The following is a 20192-nucleotide window of genomic DNA, read 5'->3' as shown; positions in this document are numbered from 1 at the left end:
TGTCTTACCCTAAAAGAAACCCCCCAAAGCCCCCTGACATAAGGATCAATGAAAACCGTGGACCAGAGTCTTTAGGAGCACCAAACTGGAAAAGTTTTCTCCCTCATTTAAAGCCACATCTTTTTCTTTCCTAGTTTTGTCCTGGCTTACTCCTCCTGAAGTAAGCAGGAAGACTTGGTTATAGACTAGATACATCAGAAAATGTTGAATTATCTATCTGAATGTAAAAGCACAGGTTAATCTACAATCATTTTCATGTCAACTTAGTGTGATACTTTTTTCCCTTGGCTTTGCACAAGGACCCTTGGCATGACACTCTGACTCTTGACAGCTAAACTCCCTTTGCCACTCTAAATGGGGTTATTCTCTCCTAGCCTTTTAGGTGCCCCCCTAACCTTTGCAGGGGCAGCAGGAAGGACGTTTGCGTGAGAGCCATCTGTCGGGGTAGATACAAATCCCAAACTCCCCTGGGCCTTAGAGACTGCTCCAGCCTCGAAGGCTTCACTCAGCAGTACAACAAAGACAGATGGTTTCCCTCTTGGACCCGGGACAAACATGCTGCCTTTCAGGATGTGGCAATGATTTCCCTCAAGTAAGCCTTCTGTTTAAAAAACATGAGCTCTCTATATGTTTGGGTCTGTGATGAATGCAACTTATGCCCCTATATGCATATTCTTTTATGTATAAGGGAAAATTTAAATGTTTATAATCATTTGTCTGAAAAGTTAGGCGCGTTGAGTGCAGCTTTCAATCTGTTCCACTTTTAACCTCCACAACTTAAAGGGAAACCACCAAAGACAAGCATTGACTGTACATCAAGCAATCTGTTTGATAAAAAACCAACATTGCACATGATCTATTGATCCAACCGCTCTGGCTGCAAAGTAACTTATTTAATCAACCATAGTCTGTTTTATACCTATGACAACATTCATAAAGCGACTAAATGAATAAATTGGTCCTTACAAGATACAATTCCTTAATTCTCCATGTATAAATTTACTTTGGGCATGCACATGCTTGCAGCGGCTTAGGAGTTAGCATAAACCTGGACCAAACTTTCTGTACCGTGCAGTACGCTTCCACACAGAAATAAGCAGCACAGGCTGAAGCTGGGCTTAAGCACATCAGGATAGCGTGAGCCCTGAGTTTGCTTATCTGGAGGGAGTATTATCTTGGATGTAACCACACGTTACTGCATAGAGAAGCCGCTTGAGGCTGGATCATTAACAGTTTTCAGACACCTAAGACCTGTTAAAATGAAATCAGCCTTCGCTTCCACCTTATCAGCACTTTTTATTTCATCTGAAAATAGTGCCAGGGGTTGAAAGTTAAATCTGAACAAACCGTAATATAAGCAGTTGAACACAAAACCCCACAGAACCACAGTGAAATGTCTCCATATATACCTTTGATTGCATACTAGTTTTTAATGCCTTTCATGGTCTTCTGCAGTAGATATGGAATATGCAGAGGTGACAACTATGTCATCTTTAGGACAACGGGCCTCCTGGTACTGGTAATCATGCTCACCCTCACCTCTTTAGAGAGAGGGTTTTGCATGGGAACGTACTGTGATGTGACTCACCCGGTGGTCTCCAGCGTCTCGTTTCTCTCCCATGCAGCACAGTCTCGCCTCCTCCCCCGCAGACTCATCCTTGCCTCTGCAGGCAGCATCAGCTGCTCTGCTCCACACCCGGGCCTTGTAGGCAGCCTCCTTCACGTATTTGGCATTTTTTCCAGACCATAATGTTTATTAAAAAGGCAGTGTTTTTTAAAGAGGACCAGCATAGAAATTCGTCACAGTAGAACTATTTTAATGATGGTACAGAGGAGAGCAGAAAAGAAGAAAGCACAGGCATTTTAAATGCCCCATGGAGTCTGAGGTTTTCTAGCCTCAGCACTCGGCCAACCTGAGCGATCTACTTGGAGTAATTCCCCTCCCATCCCAAAAGTGGGATTTTTTTTTTTTAATGTAAGGCTTCTAAACAAACAAACAACGCCTCCATGTATTATGAATCAAGGCATAATAACAGTCTTGTTCTACCAGGACTTCCTCAAAAAACAACCCTCCAAACCCATCACACCAGTCCTGTTTCATTTATCACAGATGATCTGGCCCAAACTGTAGGCTCACTTATGCCAGAATGAGCATGGCACCAGTAATCTGTAAGGAACAGAGCTTTATCTGGCTTCCCTTTCTATAAATCTAGTGTTTTAACTCGTTCATACTGGACTGGCACTGCCATGAGTGAGATCTGATTTTGGTCTTCAATTTGGACAGATTCAAAGTGAGTTCACTGTGAGCAAAATTACAGCTGGAAAATAATCTTTACTAGTTACCGCAGTGCCGAAAAGCCAGCTGTGCTTGCATTGCAAAACCAACTGTAGACCTACTATTGACCAGCAAGCATAACGTCGAGGGGCACCATGCATCTTTCAAGAAACCACTCTCTTATGCTGTGCTGAAAAGCTTCAGTAAGGCAACTTTTCAGTATAGAAAGGAAAGTTCTAACAGGAAAAAGGTATCAAAGGAAGGCCAAATTCTCTCTGCCCTTTGGACATTTGAAAATTTGACCTTTGAACTACAAACCAAGCCAGAAACAAATACAAAAATAACAAATCCATAAGTAGGTAATAGTTATATATATGTATGCATATATGCACGTGTGTGTGTGTATATATATATGTGTGTATGTGTTTGTGTATTTATCTAGTTTCTATTAGATCATCTTCTTCTTTCCCATCTGTCAAAGCTGCATCGCCTGTCTTCCAAAGCACTAGCCTGGAAACTTTTATACATGTGCTTATCTTTAATTACATGAGTAGTTTCTCAAGCGGTGACGGGAATTCTCGCAGTGCTTATCTTTAATTACATGAGTAGTTTCCCAAGCGCTGACGGGAATTCTCGCGTATGAGGGAAGAGGGTTCAAGCGCAGATTTACTACAGACTCAGACTATTTTCCAGGCTGTGTTTGTGAAATAACTGCATAGGAAGGATTAGAAACCTGGCAAGAGTCCTAAACCTCTCACAAGCAGGACAACGACTGCAAACATTTAAAAGATCAGATTTAGGAGTAAATCCTCCATCACACTGGTAATGTGACAGCCCCTCTGGAAAGACTGGGATAAACCTGCTGCTGCAGAAAAATGCTTCATGGCATCGTGCGGTACCTGATACATGTAAGAGGTGACTGAGGTTGGATGTGTAAACTTGCTGAGTGTGATAGGCCACTTTCCTCGTGATTGAAGCTATCCTGTAATATTCCCAAAGCATCCTTGGGATCTGGTGGCTAGAACAGGAAATGATTTTCTCATCCTCGGGGAATTCTTCCAGTGCTATAAATGACTGACTGACTTTTTCAATCAGGACAATGAAAATGTAAAAAGGCAATCTTGAGCTGAGTTTCAAAATATATTTCTGATTTCAGCGTTTTGTTTCATGAGCCTATTTTTCAGTGATCTCATTCTGATTTTTCTGAGTTCATAGGAAAATATGAAATAACTTGTGTTTCTAAGTAAAAGGCATTTCAGTGTAAAAATGGAGGGGTTTTTTTTTTAAAACTCACTGCAACAGAGAGGTTTTGACAATGTTGAAAGTAAAATCAAAGCTATATGGAAATGGGCAACTCATAAAAAACAATTTTTTTATGAGCAGTTTGGGTGTTGTGTGGTTTGGAAGAGTTTTGGGTTGGGTTTTTTTTTTCTTTTCAGTTAGAAATCTTAATCTTGCCAAAAAATTCTTAGTGTACTTTACTTAGGAGCCTATGCTCCATTTTTTGAGGAGCCAGTTAAGCATTTACAAGTTTGCTTTTAAAAATGGGTCTCTGAGACACCTAAACACACATAACACACTCTGCGAGGTAATGAATGTGCTTGTCTCTCCCAGACATGTATGGGGAAAGCTCACAGTGCTTCCAGGTGATGCCTTTAGAGCATTTAATGTGCTTGGCACTTTGCAGAACCGCACCTGAGACATCAGAACCCGAGGGTGCTGCACAGTTTGCAGGGCTGGGAATTAGCACTTTGCCCGTTTGGGCCTTCTGTACAATATATTATTTATGAAAGAGACCCTGACTAATTTGAAGTATGCAGTGCACGCTGGTGCTGTTGAATTGCAGTCGTTGAGTGGGGGAAAAGAGAAGGAGATAACTGCAACTGTGAGCAGTCTCAGTTTTTAAAGATGTTGTAATAAAAGGGCATAGACAAAGGCATTTTTGTTGCAAATGAATACTAAGAGATGGGCAGTTCACAGTCCCACCACTGAGTAGAGCGTTCTTCCTAGAGCTTTTCCAACATCAGGCATGTTTGTATATTTTTTCCTCAGTTGAAATAACAGCTCCATCCAAAGGCATGGGCTAAAATAGGAGAGACTGGTCTCTACTGGCAAACAACTGGCAGCCACAGAAGACTCCCTGCCTGGCCCCATAAATACCGCGCTTGTGTAACTAGTTGTGGCCAGATACATACACAAACACAGCAGTCATCTCTGAACCTCAGCACTGGAGAAGGTCTCCATCACTTTTAGTGCTTATGGTGCTGCTCCTAGACACGTGCCCTGCCTCCTCGCTCCACTTTTATCCTCAGCTCTCCCCTGGGTCCCAGACGGCATCAGCCTCGCTCCCTCCCCTTGCCATTTTCCTTGCGCCTCTTGACTCGGCGGCTGCAGCTCGCCTTTTGGCTCTCTTCGCTGAAGCTTCCGCATCCTCCCCTGCTTCTCTGAGAGCAGCAGCGTCTGCGTCTCCTGGTCCTCGGGCGGGAAAGATGCCTTCGCCTTGAGGCGCTGTCCCCTCTCCTTCGGCCTCAGCAACTCGCCGAAGAGGAAGGAAACACGGTTAAAACCCGCTGGTGGGGCAGGGGGCGCGGTGATGCTGTTCCCCAGCCCCCCGGAGGACGCCTGAGCCCGGCGTTGCCATAGCGACGGCTCCCGCTGGTCCCTAGATAAGGCGGGCAGGAGCATCCGCTGCAGCCCAAGCCCAGAGCGGTCCCGCTCCAGCAAGCCCCGACGCCGAATCGCACCCTCCCCGACACCTCGCACCGTTTCGTGAGCTGGGGAGGAGAAAGGAGACTGAAAGTTTAAATTTGTTGAGCTGGGCTGTTCTGTTTGGGGTTTTTTTTTTCTTTTTTTTTTTTTGTTCCTTTAGCAGCCACCAGCAGCAAGGCAAATTGCCCATGTCACCTGTGGGGATTAGCGGGAAAACCCGGGGTCCCCACTCTGCGGGGAGTGGGCTAGGGATGGTCCCATGCCGGGAAAGTTGGGGTGCGATCGCTCTGAGGCTGGAATGCGCGGGATGGAATCGTGGGGAGGAGAGTGCTTTAGAGACAACTGCTTCAACTAATTTTAACTGCTGGGACAGTTCGCAGCGGATAATGCAAGCCAGCAGAGTGGGAACTGTAATCAGGGCTTCTTATCCCACTAAAAGGGTTGGCATGTGCAAAAGTTGGTTTGTACCTCAAGGAAATAATTAAGGAAGACTTTGTATTTTTTATTATCTCCAAAGACAAAAGCTTTCTGACCAGAACCTGTGCAAAAGTATCTTGCATTTTTTTCCATTGACCAAAGTTTAACTGTTGGGATTATTATTTTTTATACAAGTTTGTGGGAGGTAGTAGGAGTCAGTCCACAGCCTAACTTGGGTTTTGAACTAGCCCCCAGAAGCGCACTGTCTGTGAGACGAAACTGCTCCCTGACAATTCTGTGGGATTTCTGTGTCCGTGCAATTATTAATAGCAAAAGTTTTGGGTGGAGGGAGGCACCAGGATCAGGCTTTCAAATACTTAGGAGTTTCCTAAGCAGTTTTTAAATATGCTTTAGAAAAATCAAAATCGGACTAATCTGACAAGAATGCCTGGAGGGAGCAGCCTAGTGCCCAAATAACTGAAGAAGAAACTCTGTGCAGTAGCATGAGGCTCTCTTCTGTGCCCAGGAAAAAGTCACTCCAATAGAGTAATGTTAAACGTACAGTAAAACCCGTAATGAAAAGTTTGAAATGCAAAGCAAGAATACCCAGACTTTCTACTTTTAGGGCATCTATTTTCTACTCCGACTGCAGTAGACAGGTTGCCTTGCATTATTCACAAGATTTGCCCAGGAAGCAGTTGTAATGGGGGTAGGATAGGACCGGGGTATGGGTGAAGGTGCGTATTTGCTGGTAAAGGAGCCAAAGCTGCATGCTGAGTGCAGGTGGAAGGAGCCAAATGCAGCCAGGTGTGGTACCGTTCCCTTTGGCCCCTGAGCTGTTTCAGATGAGCTCTGTGGTGGGAAGGTGGGTACATCCAGATGTTAGTATCTTATTCCTTCTTTACACATTTGTAAATGACTTGGTGCAAATATGGGGCCTACTCACACTATAGGACCCCGCAGAGGACATGTGACGGAAGGAAGGACAGGTGTGTCTTTGCCTCCCACGTAGGTTTTGAGAGGGAAGAGAAGAGCAGGTAAGGAGGCCTGGAGCCTGTTTGTCCTCCTTTGCTTATGTGCTTATTGCAACCAGACAGAGAGAGGCAAAGCAATTAAAAATAATTTAATAATCAAAACCTGTCAGGAGACCATAAGTGTGTGCGCGGTGGGAGGAGACGCACCAGTCTTAAAGGGCAAACCCTGGTGCCTGAGCAGCTCTTCGGGCAGGGTAGCAAAGCGCTGCCCTCTGCGCAGGCTGGACTGTGGCTGTTGCAGTCCAGCCTCTGCCTCCTGTCTGCATGGGGCAGCACACTGTAAGATATTCCCACTTGTTCCCATTCCCAGCTGTCGAGTGCATCAGCGGCAGCAAGGCCTATGGGAATGTGGACAAGCAGGTGTGCGTGCTGTCCCGCCCCAGGGCCCCAGTTGTCTCCGTTTCTGTTCTTGAACTCTCCTTCTCTCAGCTTATGGCAAAAATATGTTCTCATGAAGTGCTCTGGGTCCAGGAGAAAATAGGTACATACAGGCTTCTGTGGCAACATTGTTATCATAAATACTCAATAAATTCAGATTGCCTGCTGCCACCCAACGAGGATGCTGTCAAGAGTATTTTTATTTATGTAGCATCCATGTCAACATACCAATGGTTTCTTTAATGATTATGCATGTCCTGCAAACTAGTGCATGTTTTTTCTTGGGGATTTTGTCACTTGTGGAAACAAAACATTCCCCTGAACAAAAAAAAAAAACCCAACCAAAAAAAAAAAAACCCCAAACCAGAAAAATCCACATACTTGTGGACAACACCACATCGTCTACTGAAGACCTCAGAAGCACAGTTTGTGGAGAGCTTACAAAGGGTCAGTTCAGAAATTCTAAGTATTCAACATACAAGGAAATAGCATGCGGCTGTAACAAGTCATGCCCTTAATGTACAATGGTGAGGACTGTTGACATCAATGCCCACTTAGCCCCTGTAAACTTTGATAACAATTGCAGATCAGAAATTCACTTCTCCATCTTACAGATAAGAAGGATCGCCTACTGATGACTCATTTTAGAACTGCATTGTTCCTTGAGACTGGATACAAACATCCATAGGTACCTAATTTCCATGTAGCTGTATAGTACCTACAACGATTCAAATCCTTGCAGAAGACAAGAAATGGAGATTTAACTTCACCCTATGCAAAGCCATTTCTGTGCCTATTTCAGGATCAAATGAAAAAAGTCCAGCCCCTTAGCTGGAGCTGGACTCCAAAGCTTTAGTCTTCTATCTTACAAGGTAGGTTTTTCTCATGAGATTTAATTTCAAGCTGGTTTAAATATCACATGAGGCCACAGGTGGCCTCAAAAGATTTACATCATTTTGGTAGAAATGTGTGAGAGTAGCTTTGCTGAGTATTCCCTAAGCTCTAGCCTGATTACTTGCGACAAATATCTACATTAAACCAACTGCGTATTAAAATAGTAAACGAAAACTGGTTTCTTCTTCTGCCTCTAGGCAAAATATTTTTATCGAATTGAAACCTGGAACTGGTTGCATTGGTGGACTTTTTGATGGAGACCCACAATTTAAGCAAAGAAAGGAATCCTATCATTTGCATGCATTTGTGTGTTTTAAGACTATGGTAGCAAGTGGTAGGAGTTGTAAATCTCCTTTCTCTGGATAGGTTTATTTGGGCACTTTAATCAAGCATATACAGCAACTGAGAATTCTGAAAAAAACATTTGGAGTGTGCTTTAAGCTACCTAGAAACCCAAAACTGATATCTAGAAAGTGAAAAGTTCAGACATTTGTCATCTGAATCACCATCTCTTACAAGTGTGTATGCCCAAAGGAGTCCTGCTGTTATATGACAGTGACTCAGCATGAGAGCTCATCCTCATGAGGCTGAAGTAGCTTTTACTCATACCTGCACTTTTCAGTCTGCCTTATCATTCCTTGCTCTTCTCTGTCTGTAAGTAGAGCCAATCCTATTGAATGCCGAATGCTTTTACAAGGAGCAAATGCAAAACTCTGTAAGCAAAGCTAGAACTTGTCTCAACCTTTAGGGAAGCATTTAAGGTGTCTCTATCAGCTCTGTCTTCTCCCAAAAGTAAGAGACTCGAGGTGACTCCGTTAGGCACACATCTCTGCAGGGGGTGGTACAGCCTAGCTGCATTGTACCAAAGTCTCAGGCTAAATGACTATTGAATCCTAATTCATATGGAAAAATCTATATGCATTTCAGGAAGTGTCTCCTGCTGAGGGTGATTTAGAGCTCCACTGTAACCATTACAGTTGCACAAAGGATGAATGTGGATCGTTATGTCAAGAGATATAACAGTGCAAGAAAAAAAACACCTTAGTCCATCACGTAAATAGCAAGCATTACCTACCAAGGTGACTGACAGCAGCAGAGAGCGCAAACCATGCTAGCATGAAGGCTGCTAGCGTGAAAAGAGTTGCATTTAACACACGAAAATCCGAGAACTTGCTTCCATTTGTAAAGGCATATTAATGACTTCATACAGTCCCCACAGCAGTCTTCCTTCCCATGCAAAACGTTACTGGGGAATCTGTTTCTTTAGTGGCGGGAATTGATTTTAGTGGTTTGGGAAAGCACCATTACAACGCTCACATACATCACCTCTCCTCTGAACGAGAGCTCTGTGTGCAATGCACAGGATGTAACAGCACTCACAGGTTCGCACATCGTATGCAATGTATGTACACCCAAGATACCAAAACTCATGATGCAATTTGGTAATCTTTCTCTTTTTATCCTTTTGTCACACAGACTGTCACAATGTGCAGTGTGGAAACAGTTTTGTAAGCGAGGCAATGCTGGCTGCAGGGCAAACTTTAAAAAAAAAGGGGGGTGTCAGAAGTTAGGCTGTAAAGCCATATTTTAAAGCTCTGAAGACGCCAAGGGCTTGGCATCTGTGACTATGAAAATGTGAAGACAGATCTAAGAGATTTATTTTAGAATACTACTTTTCAAACTACTGTATTAAGAAAAAATAATTAAGGAAGTCTCTCATAATCTGCATATACCAATCCTACATTAAGTCTCTTTACAAAGGTTAATTTTTATTAGGTGAAATAACTCAACGAAACAACTTAGTGAAATCAAACCAAAGAAGTTAATCATATTTTATAAGGTATTTCCAGTCAGTATAATTTACTATCAATTTTACATTTAAATTTTACTACCTATCCTCAGCCTTTTTGCCTCAAGACCTGTTCAAAAAAAGTCCATAGTGTCTGAAATGGTATTCCTGATTTTGCTGAAACAGAGTACCCTTCAGAAAAGAACACTTTCCTTACAATCATAATATTTAGGCAGCATGCCCTAATCAAATCCAATAAAATCAAATGGCATTGAAGAAAAAACTCCCTCAAATCACAAAATGCAGTGTGAGCCTTCATATGGCCAGATAATAGGGTTTTGTTTTAAATAAAATTGTGACTGCTCCATTTTAAGCCAGAGCTATAGCTTATTTATACAGTGGATAAACAGAGCAACCATACCATGCTAAGGTGCATTCAAAGATTTCTTTATGCAAAGTCTTCCCAAGTGGAAGATTATTTTTTCTGTAAATGTAAATGAAGTCTCCAGGCAGTAAAATCGTTTAGTACAGATGTGAGGCTGGACTGGGACAGTTCTGCAGTGAACAGCTGGAGGTTGAACTCCTTATCCAGGCCTGATTCAGTAAGGTATTTAAGAATTTGTGGAATTTTACAAATTTTTGTGAATTTTGAATACTGAAGGGTATGGGAGTTAGTCCCATACATACATTATGAGTCAATGTTCCTGACCTTTATTACTGTCAGCCAATGTTGCTCCACTTACTTTGAAGTCACTGGAGTTTAGGTCGTGTTTTTCCATCCCCTGAAGAATTAGCTCAGTGCATGATTATGAGTGCGACCTTTCATATTTTGTTTGGCAAATATTTATGTGACTGGATTTTGCTTGAGGATTAATTGTTCTTTATATAGATGCAAGTTTAGTCATAAAAATGAGGTTAACTCCCCTACTGTTCTGTTTCTTGTTGACAAACAACCACTGCAATTTACAGAGAAATAATATAGGTAATTTCTTTACCTCCAGCAAGAGAAAACAAACTCCTGCAGTACAGTCTCCTATTTTCCCATCCTCCTTTTCACTGTTTTTCTCCAACTCCCTTTTCTTTCACCTTTCTCTTTTATTTACCTTTCCTTCTCTGCCTCCCCTTCCTTCCTTTGTTTTTTCCCAGTTCCTCCTCTTTCTTCTACTATTCATGTTGTTTCCTGGTTTTTTCTCTTCCTTGTTGCCTTCCTCCTCCCTACAAGGAAGTCACAGTCTGCTCTTATTCACCAAAAATGGAGAACAGAGGCTGGGAGTAAGAAACTACCACAGCTGTTGGTGGCTGAAGGGACGATACCCAGATCACTCAGACTGCACCTTCAGGTTGAAGGTTTTTGCCTTTAACATTGCTCTGGCATTCTGACGGGTTTCTGCTAAGCAACCATCAGCAGTAAAAAATGGTCTAATCTCCTTTTCCTGTGATGGCATCTGGAGTGGTCCCAGGGTGAGCGAGTCCAGGATCAAATCTCAGCTTGGGGGATGCTGGGGGAGCTCAGGTAGGAGGCTGGGCTCCAGGACCCCCTGCCGTTGTGAGTAAAGGGGGATAAAACAGCCAAAACAGCAATCCGGTGAAACCTACAGAGCACAGACACTTAAATAGCTTTGTGAAACGGGTTCCCATGCTCTCACCAAGGCAATGAGTAAGTCTCCTTCATGCTGGCTTTGGGATCTGTGGGCACTGGCCTTCTTTCAGAGGCAACACTCACACCTGGGTCTTCAGGGGTATCCAAACACTCTTAGAGGTGTTGGACTTGTAAGACTAACTCAACAGCATTCATAATTGAAGTTAGATTGTATGATAAACACCAAATATGATCCTTAGTTTACAGCTGAGAAAAAATGGAGAAGAAAACCAGAACTAAATATCCTATTTCCTAGCATTTACTTTGTGTATGTGATAGCACCTTCTGTATGATCAAAGTTGGTATTCTGTAGAGCCAGCGTATTTCCCGTGTAGTGTGGGTTGCTTACAGCAAGGTAAGTGGAAAAATGGGATACTGCGTGTGTAACCAAGGCAGTGAATAAATGCATCTCTTGGCACGCGTGAGCAAAATCAGGCCAGCAGACTGCATGACAGAAAGCAGCTGGAAGACAAGAACATCTCATGATCTGGCTAGCAAGTGGATATATAACACCGATACGTCTGTTTTATGTCACGCTGTTGCTTTTTTTTTTTTTTTTGGTGTAGTAGCTTCAAAGGGGGAGAAAAGCCCATTTCAATGATGTCAACAGAATGTGTTCAGCCACTTGATATCCCAGAAGACAGACTGGACAAGCGAGATTCACACTGTAACCATTTAGGTAAGTGTTATTAGATGATGTCATTGCAGTAATTAGAGAGGTGTTGTCTTCACATCATCAGGTCCTGTCCAGTGCCTGTTTTTCCCCTCCAGCAACACAACTGAGCCCTCATGAAACCCGATAGATCATGCCTTCTGCTGACACTTCTGATGCCAGATGGAAAGGCAAAGAGTGTTTTTCCTGCATATAAATATTAGCCGAACCTCTAGAGCGAAGTTAATTAAAGAGGAGAAAGGAAAAGAGTCATTGTTCTTCTCCCTGGTAGAAAAAGTAGAGCAGTTTCTTCATTTATACCACAATAAACTGAAAGCTAGGATATAGCCGAGCCTTCCCTGAACACGTTTTCCATATGCAATTTTGGTAAAATTCCAAACACCCCTTTTGCCTCCACTGGGGCGGCTTTCTAAATACTTTTTCTCCTTCGTCATCAATCTGTTTCCTCTCTTGAACTTATTTCATATATAACTTTTGCACTGAGAGTACCACAGGCGTCTTTGCTCCACCACACTCCTAAATACCAGACTTCATACTTGATAGATGTGCTTTTTGCATATTCATGGTCTTTGCCTCTACTTCAAATGCTATTACTTCATTCCCGCCTTGCAAAATTGTCATGAAGATTTAGCAACCCAGAAACAAAAATCTATTTGCTCGTTGTTACCCTTGTGATGACAATAACGAAACACAAATGCAATTTCACTTGCTTGTCAAAAAAAAAGTGTCTCACTGCAGGCAAGCACAATTTTATAAATTTTGTTTATCTGGCCTGCAAGGAAGGTTTCCTAGTTCTGCCTCTGCCACACGGCATTTCTAGCCAAAGGCACCACTTTTACAACTGCTGGCATACCGAACATGATTGTTCCATAAAATTACTTATTTAAATAAGTGCAGAACGTGTCCCATTCTACAGTCAGGAAACTGAGGCAGCGGGAGGTTAAATGAGCTCATTAGGACCATGCAGGAAGCCTGTGAGGGCCAGAAAAAGACCCCACATCTTCCAGGGACTTCATCTGGAGGCCATCCTTCCCACGTCTACCCACAGGCTCGCAGACTTACGGCTGCCTCAAATAGTGTGGGAGAGCCTGGCACGAAGTCCTGTTGCACCCGAGCCTGCAGTCAGGGGTTGGGTGGGGGTAGGGGACCCTGCTGAAGCCAAACAAGCAACTTTTAAGAAATCAAAGCATTGGTTTGCATGATGATACTAATGACAGGCTACATCCAATATTTTCAGCTTGCATAAGCACCCAGAAATGTAGATCCTTGCAGAAAAACTGTGCTGACTGTCTGAGTCATCTGAGTCACAGCTTGCTTTATGAGAAAACCAAAAATCCAGAGTAATGTTATGTAAATCAAAAGCGAATACCGACTGCTCAGCGGCTCTGGAAATAAAGCCAACTCTCGAAGGGAACAATACACTGGCTTGGTTTACCAATAACTCAGGCTGACCCCCCCACATAAATCTTTCCTTCACCAAAGTGCCCTTGTAATTCTTGAAGACAGCCCGCACAGCTAGCGCTGCACGGAACAGGGATGGCCGTGGGACCTCTGCACACGAGGGTGCAGACTTCCCTCTGCCATGGAACACACAGCTGCCCACAACTCTCTCCCTCTGCTTGATATCTACCACCTACAAAGCAGAAGGACCACCTAAGTCACTTGACTCCCATGTAGTATGGCACAGAGGCCTCTTGTACTGGCTTTCTATTTAAGAGATGTTTCTCCACAGGCATTTTAATTTACTTGGATGAAAGCAGTATTATTAAAGCTTTTATTTTCACCAGGTGGTCTATTATTTCCACTCAGTTTCAATTTCTATTCATCTTTTTTTCCCCGCCCCCCTCCCCCCGCAGAGGATCTTTCAGAGCAGCTGATTAAGAGCTGTGACCTCAAAAAGAAACCAAGAAAAGGTAAAACCATCCAGCCTTCCCAAAACACTGAACAGGAGCAAAAAAAGCCGAGGAGAAAAGATACACCGGCTTTACACACCCCACCACCCCTAACAGGTGAGCAATACATCTCTTGACTTCGAAATCCCAATTCAGCTGAGATGCCTGAATCTGGGCAAAGGTCCAGAGACCCCTCATTCACTTGTGTCCCCTTGGAGGTGGGCAAGAATGCAGCTCCATGCCATGCACACCTGGGAAGGTAGGCAAACAGAGGCTGACTTTCTCAAAGGCATTCCCGGTTAGATGAAGGGTTTTCTCACAGGGTCTGGGAATACCAAGGTGAGTGGGTGCGTGCTCCTGAAAAACATGGTCCCTTGGATCTCGTAGTCTTACTGCCTTTACATGATAAATTATGTGTGCTTATCTCTAGCTGCTGAGCCATGCTAGGTGCCCAGATTCGATCTGGTCCAAAATCAAAAAGGACCCAGTTCAGCCCCTGCACTTTCTTGTGCAACTCGTACCCAGCGCTCAAGGGGAGGCTGAACGGGAGTAGAGCTGGGGGGAGACGGGAGAGGCACACAAGCTGGCTGCGGGTTGCTCCTCCGGGAAATCGCAGGGCTTTCAGGCTTATGGGGTCTCTGGCAAAGGGCGGGTGTTTTGGGAAGCCAGAAACCACCGCAGCAACAAAGGGGCTCCTTGTAGGATGCTCCCTGCTGCTGCGCATCTACAGACCTCTGAACTTCAAGAGCCAAATGCCACCAGCCTGGGGAAGGGAAGAATGAGCAGGAGACTGCCACTGAAACCTGACGATCTTCCAAGTGGGAATAAATGTTTGTCGCTTCTCTCTGCTAACAAGCACTCTTTGTCGTGCTCTCCAGAGAGCTGTGCTCGTATCCACTGCATTGAGTTCTTCTTCCCATGCTGCACATACACAGAGGAGGTAGCCAGTAACTACTTGCACGGTCCCCTGCGTACCCGCAACAATTCACCAAGTCAAAAACAAGCAGCTGGGATTTTCCAGTCTTTGTAATCCAGATATTGAATTCGGCACGTATGACACTGTTCGGCTCTCACATGTATCTGCCCCTTAGCAATTCTCTCTTAGGGAATAGCGGCTCAGAGGATGGAGAGGTGCATTTTGTGCTCACAGTCATTGTATCGTAAAGAAAACAGAGCTTCACTAGTTAAAATAGGCCATTTCTCTGTGGTCACGTTGCCCTCAAGCAGAGGCTTGAACATCTGTATGATTAAACTATGGTAACATGACTGAGCTTCTGGAATAGAAGATTGCACTCATCTTTACCATGATTTCTGATGGGCTGCGGTTTAGTCCATTAAGTACAACCAGAAACCAGATGGCCTGATAGCATCACTGTCTATAGCCTATGGGATATAATTGACTTGGAGGAAATGTATACCATTGCAAAACCTGAAGAGTAGCTACACCATCCAGAACAGATCACCCACTCGTGCAGCCTTACTTCAGAGTAGTCACTGGGAAAGTTACACAGGTGCAAATTTCTTCAATGTGAGGAAGGCTGAAGTGGCATTTTCTTTTTTTTTTTTTTCTTGCCTGCAGGCATACTTTCAGACTTTTCTGATAATCTGCTGAAAAGATATGGTATCACAGAGAAGCCACAGAGAGAGAGAGTAAGTCCAGGCTCTCAGATCACCGAACTGGAGCAGAAAAAGCCCAGGAGAAAAGATACACCTGCAATACAGCTCCCACCCTTGATAATAGGTAAGAAACGTACTTAGGTAAAGGTGCTCCAAAGGGGAAGCAAAACGTGTCTACTGTCAGAGGTATGCTTGGGAGGAGGCTGGAAGGAGGTTATTCTGCCCAGTTGAACTGGCCCTATTTGGTCAAAGTATATAGTAGCAGTGGTGGCTCATGGAAAGTCTTCTCCGTATTCCCTACTCATGCTTTTGGAATAGAAGGGAAGGAAAGTAAGAGAAGACATTAGGTCACTTGATTATCTCTTGCAAACATGATCCTACTTCTGTGAAAGGCCAACTACTGCCCTGCTTTTCGAATTCAGCACATGCAAATTTTTAGGTCATCAGCACTAACATAGTTCACACTGCTTCAACCAACTTAGAGCAAAGCTGTCCTGATTAACCTCCTCTAACTCCACAGTCCCTAACATGCACTGAGGAAACCAAGCTGTGATGAACTTCTTGCTAACAGCACTTTAAAGACGGTTCTGTGCTTCTGGTATACGCAGTGCAACAGCTAATTTGCTTGGTGATCATATGAAGTCAGCCAGCCATGTTTTGGTCCTAAGACCCTTTGTTTGTTGCGTTTCCCACATTCCTCTATCACAGAAGAGCCTCAATTCATCAATATTTCTGAAGGCCTTTGAAGATGTAAAGCACTGTGTAAATGTTAATTCCTAGTGCTAGCTAGGGATGCAGGAACTAGTGCAAGTTTGTGTGCTATGCACTAGCCCTTTTCCAGATCACAGGATGGAGCAAAAAATTAATGAACTAATGAACAAATAACAAACAAACAAATCCCAGATCCAAAACTAGTGCCAAAACTGGAAAACACTCTTCGCTTAGGAACCTCTCGTATGAACCAGTTCTGCTGTGGGCTGGCACTACTGAGCAGCAAGACACACTAAACGAAGAGGTCCTGAGACAGATACTTTGGCCCAGATACTGAGCAACAGCTCAATACATCAAGTTCCTGAGTTTCAGGTACACTTTGAATGGAATTTCCTGTACACCTAATAATTATGAGGTGTGCAAATGGCTTCATCAATCCGAATAGGCATCTGTATTTGTAGACATCTCCTTTCTTCGTGAACCTGAGCCTTCATAACTGACTTTAACATGTGTAAGAATTTTTTTCATTCCATCAGTATGAGGCTCCCAAAAGCAGAGAGGAGTATGACTAAGTTTGCAGGATCACGGCAGCAAGCATGTGAATACTAGTGCCTTGCATATTGATCTGCCTAAGGAAAATACATTTTTTTATTTGTTCATTGAACCCAAGCACCCCAATGGCTTGAAGCATCAGAGCTGCTGTGAGTGAGCCACTGGAAACCTGGTCCAATCATTTGCTGGGGGAAATGAAATCTATCATACAACTTCTGAGCCCAGCTGCAAATGCTCCCCTTTGAAATATTTAATACAGAGCACTGATAATGAACTGCTCATATAATTGCTGGAGGAAATTACCCAGCAAATTACCTGGAATTCCACATGACAACTATATTAGGTGGGAAAAAAACATAGTCTTTCAGGGATTGATTCAGAAACAGAAGCAGAGGCAAAATTTATCAAACCATTTGTAATAAATATTAGTCCTGTGTATTATACTTGAAGTCTACCCTTCCCGTGGACCTTGGAGGAGAGATGAGACATTATTTTGGTCAGTTCAAAAACACTCCCAAGAAAAGTTGCCTTTGGCCATTTGTAGCACCTTTGAAGATGCTGTACGTCCTTTGCACTTCAGGGTATACACAGAGAAGGAGAATCTGAAAGCAAGACATGTTTGATAGAAATCAAAGACGAAATGTGTGAAAGTGAAGCTGAGAGGCTTGACTCTTGTTTGGTTTAAATGTTATTGCTAGCTAAGAGGATGCAGCAAGGGTGAATTATTTCCTTGACCTGTCTCAACAATGCTCTGGTTGGATTAGCATCTAGTCACTTATTACTTCATGTTTCTACCCTCGCTTTAACTAGCTCAAGTAGGCACTTTAGAGAGAAATAAGAATCGTTGTAAGGGTCTTCACCTCCTGCCTCCCACAAAGGCTCCCTCTTCAACTTTTAATAATTTTCAAAGCAAAAAGAAGCTAATACAAGTTATATGGTAGCAGAAACACGTTATAATCCCCAAATGATTTGGTAATCAAAAAACTCAAAAGGGAAGAGCACAAAAAAGAAAAGTGCAGTAACCTTCAAACGTGTGACAAAATTCAAACCGTGTGCATTTGCTGTTGGGAAAATGATAGAAACTAATGCATTTTTCAGTTGTTTTCAATTATACCTCCAATGACACTTTCTTGCCTACTGGTGAAGCCACCTTCCAGCACTTAGCATGGATTCAGAGCAGCCGGCTAGATGCTGCCTCTCCCTGCAGACAGCTTTTCCAGATCTTGTATTCTGGGTCCATTTTCTAGTGATTGACCACCTGTGGCAGACTTGTGTCTGTATCAGGGGCAAAGTAGCCTATGTGTTTGAATGCCTGAATTTCATTCCCTCCCTACTCTAAGGATGAATATTTTCTTTTCAAGACACATACCAATATACAGCGTTCTGCTGGTTGAAATTCGCCGGCGGTGGCTCCATGACTTGCTGTGAAAAAGTGACTCATTGTGGCTGAGGTCTGGTCCAATATTTACTACTTGTTTACTTTCAGGGTTATCCCATCAGGTAGCAGACAGAGCACAAACAAACGGAGCTCTTGCAGAACTGCTGTGCAAAATAGAGCCTGAATTATAGACTCAGAGACTGAGAAGCCCTGGCAGGGCTACGTGTGCTAAATAAATACAGACAGGCCTTTCTGTCCCCGTCTCCCTGTTATTGGTGTTGCTGCAGTAAGCTGCACACTCAGTGCCATGTGTATCCCTTGCGACCTGCTAATGAGGATTGTCCCTGTTTCTAACATTTCCCCTTCAGATACCTCCCAAACGCCACTTCCAGATGCCAATTCAAAAAGCTTCACTTAATTGTTTGTAGTAACAGAGCTTAATTACTAGATTATCTTTTTAAGCAGCTGTCCACACGAATAGCTTTGTTGTAAATGTAGATAAAAATGGCAGCTGTGTTATCACTCTCCGTTTTGACCAGCTGGTTACGAGCACTCTAGGACAGTCCCTCTCCTTCTTGGGTGGCCAGAGAGATTTTCTATCGCAAATAAAAGCAAGTCAAACAGACCATACAAAGCGATGAAAATCAATGTGTCTACTGGAAGGCACATGATCCAAGTGAGAGTAGAATCAGTTTTACCTCTTGCAAACACCCAAGGGGGCTGCTAAGTTAAGATCTGAATGTTACTGTCTGCAGGAACCCATGGCTATCTGTTGTCTGCAGAAGGAGACTAAGGAAATCAGTCCTTAGCCAGCTTAAATGTCTAAGCATGAGCATCACAAAACCCTCCGCTACACGGGTCTGACTTCTAAATGTATTCAACCTTCAAACAGCTACTGAAGTGGCGCAAATAACATTGTGCCCTGTGTGTACAAATGAGCCATGAGCAGAGGTCTCCTCCAGTGGCCAGCTCCCCTTCAGTCAGCCAACACCTTGGCTTTCTGAAGGGACTAGACCAGAAGACAAAACGTAATCACAATTCTAATGGTTCTTTTTTCCTCTCTCGTGATAGTAAATTATTTGAATCTGATCCAAAGCCCGTACTCAGCTCTGGGACACTCTGTTGCCATCCCCACTTAGCAATATATCCAATTAACTGAAGGATTTCTGAGAGCTCTTCTGGCACGTGGGTTTGAGCAAGAATGTAAATACAGGTGTAAATATGGGAACATGGTTCCTGAAATGTGGCTGCTTAGGGTTTCTTAATCAGATCAGAGATAACTAGTAAAACTTCAGTTTCAAACCCTCATTCTCCCTCATGCCCTAGAAAACTAGTTAAGGTAGCTCCTTTAGGATAACATCAACTCCCCAGTGAAAAATCTCTGAGTGACGCAGGAGAAGTACAGCAGTTTAATGTCACCTCTTGCCCTTTTCCAGTGCAAGGGATGTGACTGGAGCACTCCAATACTCTTCCAACCCAGCTGCAGGAGTTGTCCGTAGGCAGTCAAGTGGAACTGGTGCCATCTTGGTGTTTTTCTGATTTACAGCCCAGGAGAAGTGGTTTAGATCTAGGTGGCACCCGGCAAATGGTTGATGTAAGCCAACAACTTCTTCTGCCTACGTTCGAGCTTCCTAACAGAAGCTCCCATGTCTCTGTGAGCCTTCGAGGTCCTAGCCTCTAGCTAAAAATTGCAAATTCTGTTGGGAAAATATGGCTACATTGTATTTCTATGCTGCTTTCTTTAGTCAGATCCCTTGGCAGATATTAACAGAACAACCTACCAATCCTTAAAACAAATCTGCAGGATGAGCTGCATTTCAGAATACACACAGCTGGGAAAACAGAGTTACAGGGAGGCTAAGTGATTTACTTAAACAGTAAACAGAGAAAGACTGACTTACAAATGTTCCCCAATTCCAACATCCTGCTCGCTCCTTTAAACCCAGAATTTCCAAACCACATTCAGTAAAGCACACTTTCTCCACAAGTGATCAGTGGCATCGTATCAAAGACAAAAATCCTTTCCGTGTGTTATAGAAATAATTCTAGCTAAGACATCCCATTTGTATCCTCTTTCCACTGTTTTGCATTAAAAGGCTGATTTTAAAGACAAAAGTCCTTGAAGTTGCTGGTGGTCCATGGTCTGGAAAGTTAATAACATGCAGCTCTAGGCTACGTCCTCCTCTGAGCTTTGAATCCTAAACTCTAATGGAAACTTCTGGAGTTTATCAGTC

The 20192-nt window shown here is 43.4% G+C and overlaps 1 protein-coding gene across 2 annotated transcripts in view; it reads left to right on the top strand.

Annotated features, from left to right (window-relative positions):
• Window positions 1-11718: 11718 nt before the first annotated feature.
• Window positions 11719-20192, top strand: part of PPP1R17 (protein phosphatase 1, regulatory subunit 17) — a 12112-nt gene continuing 3638 nt past the window's right edge. The window contains exons 1-3 of one of the 2 annotated variants that reach the window (XM_009584044.1): window positions 11719-11814; window positions 13665-13817; window positions 15280-15421. In XM_009584044.1, the coding sequence (XP_009582339.1) occupies window positions 11733-11814; window positions 13665-13817; window positions 15280-15421 (377 nt within the window). In that variant the 5' untranslated portion in view covers window positions 11719-11732. Of the gene's footprint in view, window positions 11815-13664; window positions 13818-15279; window positions 15442-20192 lie in introns of both variants that reach the window. The other variant, XM_009584043.1, reaches the window with a different exon arrangement.

The sequence above is a fragment of the Fulmarus glacialis genome, unplaced genomic scaffold (assembly GCF_000690835.1).
Source record: "Fulmarus glacialis isolate BGI_N327 unplaced genomic scaffold, ASM69083v1 scaffold4028, whole genome shotgun sequence".
Lineage (NCBI taxonomy): Eukaryota > Metazoa > Chordata > Aves > Procellariiformes > Procellariidae > Fulmarus > Fulmarus glacialis.
Note: the sequence above shows the minus strand (reverse complement) of the source record. Positions and strands in the feature narration are given on the sequence as shown.